Genomic DNA, 7813 nt, shown 5'->3' with positions numbered 1-7813 from the left:
TAAATTTTGTCTTTTACGTTGTGGCAGTGTCTTATTACAATTCCATTTGAAAATCTGAAATCATAAATACTGTAAATGCAGTGACTGTTGCCTGTGATCTTCAGTTACAGACACAACAGCTTAATCCAAGTGACACTGGTTAAACACAAGTCGGCTAAACAATGTAAAAAAAACAAAAATGGCTTCATTTTATACGCAAGTAAGTCATTTCAATTCATCTATTCTCCCCAAAAAATGTTTTTTTTTAAATCTGTTTCTAGTCACATTAATATTATAAATCAGAAAATTTGAGATAAAAAAGCTGGTCGCATGTTAATAATGGTAATTGGTTTTAGAAAATGTCACTTTACTAAATTAATGACTTCCCTGTTTGATCATGCCGTCAATAAAAAGAGTAATCGTAATGTTTCTTGGACTTAACATTAAACACTTTCGGTATTTTTTTTACGCTACACGAATAACACCACCATCTCGGATACAATTCTAACATTTTAAAACACACACATGGCAGTGGTGGTTTTTTTTTCCCTCCATAACTTGGCCATCTGAACCATCTTATAGCAGATGTACTTTCAGCTGTTATCGTACATATTCCCTGGCAAAGCGTTTGAATATTCGCATATATCAAACATCTGTTCATAGCACATCGACCGACTACGGCGAACAAAAGCCCACAACAAAATAATGTATGCATTTTTATTGGAGTGTACATTGTAAGACCGTTGCATTTGTCCAGACACAGTGATAAAGTCGGAGCCAACGACATCGTACGGACAGTTACATATAGAAGTTCAGCTGAGGCCCCGCTCCCCGTGGACTACAATGGCATTTTGCGATAACAAACATCAATTCAATCAATTTATTTTTCCTATTGCACAGAGTAAATGCATCTATTTTCTTTTGACGCTGTTGTATTTGCAAGAGCATGATTTGGTCACATGTGATGCTTGATATGCCACATTAAGTCAAAGTAAACATGTCCACTTAAAATGACTTTCAGAGCAAATGTATTGAATTAGTGTGTCATAAAAGACATTCACGTTTACCGTATTTTCCGGACTATAATTTTTTCATAGTTTTGGCCGGGATGCTACCTATACTTGTATATATTTATACTCCGAAGAGACTTATATGTGATATTATTTGTTATTTTCACACTTGCAACCGCATTTCATACTCCAGTGCGACTTAATTATGTTTTTTTTCTTCTCCATTATGTATTTTTTGGCTGGTGCGACAAACTCCGGTGCGAATTATAGTCCGGAAAATACGGTAGTTAAGGCTCCTATGATTGAAATCAACAAATTTAATTGAAAATAGGCATGATTTTTAAGTGCATTTGTTCCTTCGAGTGTGCATCCACGCGTTTATCCATCGTGTTGTACAGTAAAAGGCCAATGGATACATATTAGACATCGGCTTCGTAAACTTATATAGTGTTCATTACTCGTACGACTAGATGCGTACTGACAGCCAATTTAAACCATGCATTTAAATAAGTCCAAATTACCTAATGTTCAAAACGATATCCAGCCGAAGCACTGGGCCACACAAGTATGGTACTGTGTGTAGCGTGTTCGGTTTAAAATGTCTATTGTTGTTTCCACATGTGTTTTCCGCAAGGAGTCCAGTCCAGTCTCTCCTTTTCAAATTGTGCAAAAATATACTAAATTTTTTGTTTATTTTTCTCTATTTGTTTTAAGAAAATACTAGCGCGCTAATCTAGTGGATCATTTTTATTTATTCAAGTGAAAATAAACTACAGAGAAAAGGGTATGAAAATAGTTTCTTCCTCTTCATGAACAACGATGATGATATGAAGGATATTTATCAAGGCCATCCCTCAATCAGTTATATATATATATATTTAAAAAAGAAGAGAACAAAACAAAATAACCTAGAAGATTTGACAGACAATTTGATGAAAAATTGCACATATAAAAGAAAATGGGGCACAGTAAGTAGTGGTGAGAAAAGGTGCGACAATTGAGTGACAGATGGAGGTGAGAAAAACAAGAATCTAGTAGCGTTGGAGAGGAACAAAACCACAGTTAAAGTCAAAGACTAGAAAAAAACAAAAACATGTACAGATGAAATGAGGTATTGCACAGATTAAAAAAAAAAAAAAAAAGCGATAAAGGCAACAACATTTAATAAGTTGATAGAACATTATGTTATCATTTTTAAAGTAACGTTTTTTTGTTTGTTTTTGATAGACAAAGACAGTGTAGTGTCATCTGTAGGTTTGGGAGGGAAGAAAAAGAACAACAAGAAAAAAAAAAAGGCTAATCTTCCCATTCATCCTCATCGTCAAAGTCCTCCTCTTCATCGTCGTCGTCGTCCTCATCTGTGGAGACATTTGTTCAAGCGTTACACAAACATGAAATAAATAATGGTTTTGTTGTTTATATCATTATATTGGATTCTATTGCACCCAATCCTTTAATTTGTGAAAAACTATCGCGGCCTCCTAGTTCGAAAGCAGGAAATAATTAGCAAAGCATGGCATCAGTCGTAGCATAGCGTGGCATGGCATCCGTTTTAGCATAGCCTGGCATTCGTCTTAGCATAGCGTAGCATTCGTCTTAGCATAGCCTGGCATTCGTCTTAGCATAGCGTAGCATTCGTCTTAGCATAGCGTAGCATTCGTCTTAGCACAGCGTAGCATTTGTCTTAGCACAGCGTAGCATTCGTCTTAGCAAAACAGTTAGGGTTCACAATTTGTCTTGTCAATTGAAAAAAAAAAAAAAAAAACATAATATGAGGTTGACACAGATTAAGCAAGTCTAAATTGTATATTTTCCTTTTTTTACTGTGCTTGTTTGGCTAATAAAGAGGCGTAAATACAAGAGCAGTACTATAATGGCGTTACCTGAGGAGTGAATGGCCTTGCTCCTTTTCTGCATCACCTCCATCAGAGCCCCCACGATGCCAGCCGAGGGGGCGGGAGCGGCTGGGGCAGAGTCTGCGTTTTCGCCCTTCTGGAAAAATGCACACAGCTGTTAAGAGACTGTTTGGGGTTTAAAATCAATGCTCAGTTTGTTTTGCTAAGCACTTGAGCTCAACAAATCAGGTTAACTATCGTTTTCCTTTCATCTGCTTTTTGTCTTAACGTCCGTGTTCTCTTTTATCTGATCATTTTGCTCTAGTACTTAGCCACTCCTTTGCTAAAGTGTTCCGGGAGCCAAAACGGGGCCAAATCTAGACCTCGTGGGGTCTTCTTTGGATCGCTTAAGATGGTGGAGACACTTTCAGATCGCATCCATCTTCTTTAAAGCGAACCAGCGGAAACAAGCCTTACTTTGACCCTCCCACTCTTTAATAGTTGTTAGAACAGAAACAGGATGTGTTGAAAATTGTCACTTATGTTTAACTTCAGTTTTGTTGGCCTCATATGCTTCACTCCTGGTTTAATAAGTAAGTAGTAAGTATATTTTAGGCTCTAAGTAAGTACGTACTGGTTTGAGCTGTATTCCTTGTCTGATTTGGTCCAAAAGTGCATCTCTGCCCACTGTCGATGTCGGCCGCTCCTTCTGCTCCACCTTTTTCAGCTGCGCGCCCTCCCGGATCTGACTGAGCAGCGCCGTCTTCCCCTCTCCTCCTCCATTAGACTCCATGTTGGCGGGCAGGGGGGGCGGAGCAGGCGGGGGCGGGCCAGGCGGCGGTGGAGGAGGAGGCGGTGGCCCTCCTCCTCCACCAAAGGCCGCTGTAGGAGGGGGTGGTGGTGGAGGAGGAGGGCCTACGGGCAGAGAGGCGTGGGCAGGGGGAGGTGGGGGAGGCAGGGGGCCGCGGCTGGGAGGCGGGGGCGGAGGCGGCGCGCCCATGCCCGGTCGACTGGGTGGCGGCGGAGGAGGGGCGTTGAAAGGAGCTCTGGAGGGCGGAGGAGGGGGAGGAGCTCCGCGGCCTCCACGCGCCGGAGGAGGAGGGGGAGGAGCCGAGCTGTGGTGGGGGGGCGGAGGAGGGGGGCCGCTGCGGGATGGTGGAGGAGGCGGAGCTGTGGAGGTAAAAAAGTATATTAGAAACACTAGTCCTGCGTGTAGTACAATGACCATCACAGTGACACTACACACCGCTACAACTACTGCACGTCTTTGGGTGCCACGGCAACGACGTAGAGAACTGTGGAAAATGGAAACGCTTTGTATTTCGTCAAAGTAATTATCAGTATATACAAGAAAACTTCCCATAAGTTGCTTTAATCGCTGCGAGTTTAGGCAGCCGTGATAGACAGGTGGATTGGCCAATCAGGGACAAGCATGGCCCGTCCGTATCAAAATGAATGGGGCTTTTTACGAGGAAATAAAGAAAGGCAAAGAATATCACAACATTGCGGATTTCTAAATAATTGAATAAATGTGTATTTGGTAGTAAGGACCAGCAAATACAGATTGTGTATTTTAATACAAGGGATAAATTATTGTAAAACCTGATGCGAATAAAGAAAAGACAAATTAAACATAAAAAGCATTTAAGCGGATAAAATTCTGTTCCGTAGAGTAAAAGCAAAACAAAAATGTTACTAAAGTTGCAAATAATACAACATAAACAAAAAAAAAAAATCCAAACGAGGCATTCCCTATTCCCTCTAATAAATCTGCCTGACGAGTAAGGCCTACTATAACTGTAATAATTGTAGATGTATTTAATAATAATACTAAAAATAGTATACTATACAAATAATAACTACTCACTTTCTAGTGAGTAGTTATTAGTCACATCGAACATAAAAAAGACAAAAAAATAAAATCAAAATAAAACCGTTCTATAGACCAATCACACCTTGCGGCACACTTGTAAACCATGCAGTGAAAAAAGATGACAAAAAGGAGCCACGCATCTCATTTTTCACCAACATTCTACTGTATTTGCTTGTTTCAACTTAAGAAAAATATATGCTATAACAAAAAAATTATAAAAAAGCACTGCAAGTTTTTCAACCAACAGAACATGCCATGCAGAAAAACCTACCACCCAACCTGGGGGGACCTGAGGACAAGACCACCACTAGTTAACGTGACAGAATTATCATCTATCGGTATTTCCTGCAAAAACATCACGTGAAACAAACATTTTTGACACACGCCAATACTGGTTTTGTCTATGATCTTGAAACATTTGGCGGACTGGTTGTGAAGTCATTGATAGAGATTAGGCACATCCATATTGAGAAACAAGGTTGAATTACCGTATTTTCCGGACTATAAGACTAAGTTTTTTCATAGTTTTGGGCGGAGTGCGACTTCTACTCCAGAGCGACTTCTACGTGATATTATTTGTTATTTTCACACTGGCAACCACAAGAGGGCGCTCTAGGCTCTAAGCGACGCAGAAGAAGAATCTGCACTTCCTCTACCTCTGGAGTTTGTGGAGTTGTTTAGAAGTGACACAGAGGAAGAAGAATTCAATGGATTTAGTGATTTGGGGTAAAACTGATGCTTTGGTAAACTTGTTAGCATGTTCTTTATGCTATAGTTATCTGAATAACTGTTAATATGTTACGTTAACATACCAGACACCACAGTTCTGTCTGTGCCTCATGTAGCTGAAGGTGTTAGCGTTAGCATACGTACACCTATTCACCATAATCTAATCTGTTATTATTTCAAATTGCATTTCGAGATGAAATGTCTGTTCTTGGTCTTGGAGTTTATCAAATAAATTTCCCCCCAAAAATTTGACTTATACTCCAGTGCGACTTATGTATGTTTTTTTTCTTCTCTATTGTGCATTTTTGGCTGGTGCAACTTATAGTACGGAAAATACAGTATAAATGAAACAATCTGACGCAGCTCATTTGGATCGGTTCATTTATACTCTCAGTTTGTTATGGGCCGAGAAAGTTCTACTGGTCGGTCCCCAATTACGATAATTCAGATTCTACTGGCGTGTGGGCGTTACCTTGTCGCCTCAGCTCGTTCTTGACCGCCTCGACTCCTCCCTTTTTCTCGATGAAGTCGTAGATCACTTTGGAGGTTTCTTTATCCTTCAGGTCGGTCTCGGAGATGCCGCACATGTCGAACAGGTTTTTCAGCTCTGGATCCAAATTGTTCAACTGGATTTAAAACAAAAAACAGAAACAAAAATCATGAACTCTATTGTTTTTCATCATAACCTTTAGTGATTACAAAACAACGCTGCTTTTGATTGGGTCGTGCGTGGGCGTGAAATAAAATGCAGCAAAACACGGTTATATAATTATGTATTATTCTAAAGCCACAGGGGGCAGCGGGAGCTATTGTCCTCAGCTTTGTAATTCAGTTTGCTTTTGCACACGTTTGTCTCCATGGAGATTTTATCGCTTTGCCTGGGATGTTCCGCAGTGTGGCATTACATTGGTCTGTCTCCCGGGACACAAGCAGGTGACACCGGGTCAAGTTATGGCTCGGATGAGAGGTGAGACCGCTCACAGTAAGGAATGCATCGTTCAAGGTATTTTTTTGTGTAATTCCACAATTTATTTTATTTCAATTTAGTTTATTTGAACAGGGACAGTGCACATTACTGAAAAAGCGACCGTATTTTCCGGACTATACATCGCACCCTTTTTCAAAGTTTTTGGCCGAGGTGTGACTTATACTTATACTTATACTCCGGAGCGACTTGTATGTGATATTATTTGTTATTTTCACACTTGCAACCACATTTCATATTCCAGTGCAAATTAAATATGTATTTTTCTTCTCCATTATGTATTTTATGGCTGGTGCGACTTATACTAATTTTCATCTGTACTTCCTGAGCAATAACAGCCAACAAGCAGGTGTTAGACCCCACACTAAAATAAAGTTACATAATGCACCTTTACAACTCCAGATTTGAATTAATTGAATAAAATAATAGATGTTTGTTTAGGTGTCAAAAATAAATGTCTTCACTTTTCAATAGTCATAATGTTTTGGTTGATCGGTGTGGTGTGGTCAGGCACATAACTACTGCCCTCTGTGGTCTGGACTTTAATATAAACTCACCAGTTTTAAGCCACATTTAAAGGGATTTGTAGCTCTAAATACTTAGGCATATTTAGAGTTGATTTTGCCCTGCCAGGATTATGTACTTCAGATTAACACAGATCATTTTGAGAAGCTTGTGCAATCATTGCCCCGGCCGGTCATTTATGAAATATACTTTTTATTTATGGCCCAGATTTGAGCTGCATATGAAGATCAGACTGTGCGCTGTATGCTGCCATCTGGTGGCCAATGGAAACGATAACTAAGGTGTGGCTGTGCAAACAGGTTTCGCCTCATCTGAAAACACTTCACCTTGAAACTACTTACAACATTGACTGTTAAAACAAGACAATGTAACAGAAGATAAAGCATAGTATAGATTATTATACTATGATGAGATGGAGAGAGAATTGTCAAATAAAAGGAAAGTGTTTAGCACCAGTTTGTGGTGAAAAAATACATATATTTCTGGACTTGGAGTAAATCTGTTGACCCGTACCACCTCATCATCCTCCACCAAACTATAATTACGAATGATTATTTTGGGAAACAGTCCATGGATTATGCAGACACAGGTTAACTCTACTCTCTACCCTCAATATCCTCAGTCTCATACCAGAGTTGGCTGCACAAATCAGGCTTAAAAATTGTAACTAGAGAACATTGTACGTATCAGGGGTCATAGTATCGATATAGAAAAATGTAGTTTGGGTCAAGACTTGTAGTATTCATGTGCTTCTAAAACACGTAAGGTGTGATTGAAACATAATGGTCATACATACATATTTATTGGGTTATTATAACTGATAGGTACTGAAGGGCAATTCATCTTGTTTTGTCCTAGCCAGTTTATTTAGTGCTAG

At 39.6% G+C, this 7813-nt stretch overlaps 1 protein-coding gene across 3 annotated transcripts in view; it reads right to left on the bottom strand.

Moving 5' to 3' along the window:
• Positions 1-682: 682 nt before the first annotated feature.
• waslb (WASP like actin nucleation promoting factor b) overlaps positions 683-7813 on the bottom strand; it is a 31009-nt gene continuing 23878 nt past the window's right edge. For 2 of the 3 annotated variants that reach the window (XM_072454920.1, XM_072454917.1), the window contains 5 exons: positions 5899-6052; positions 4969-4986; positions 3459-3994; positions 2873-2981; positions 683-2347 (listed from right to left, as the gene is read on the bottom strand). In XM_072454920.1, coding sequence (XP_072311021.1) covers positions 2286-2347; positions 2873-2981; positions 3459-3994; positions 4969-4986; positions 5899-6052 — 879 coding nt within the window. In that variant the 3' untranslated portion in view covers positions 683-2285. The remainder of the gene's footprint in view (positions 2348-2872; positions 2982-3458; positions 3995-4968; positions 4987-5898; positions 6053-7813) is intronic. The other variant, XM_072454919.1, reaches the window with a different exon arrangement.

The sequence above is a fragment of the Eucyclogobius newberryi genome, unplaced genomic scaffold, assembly GCF_026437365.1.
Source record: "Eucyclogobius newberryi isolate DKJ021-1_F unplaced genomic scaffold, fEucNew1.0.hap1 SCAF_2, whole genome shotgun sequence".
NCBI lineage: Eukaryota > Metazoa > Chordata > Actinopteri > Gobiiformes > Gobiidae > Eucyclogobius > Eucyclogobius newberryi.
The sequence above is the reverse complement of the archived record's forward strand: the minus strand, read 5'-3'. Positions and strand labels throughout refer to the sequence as shown.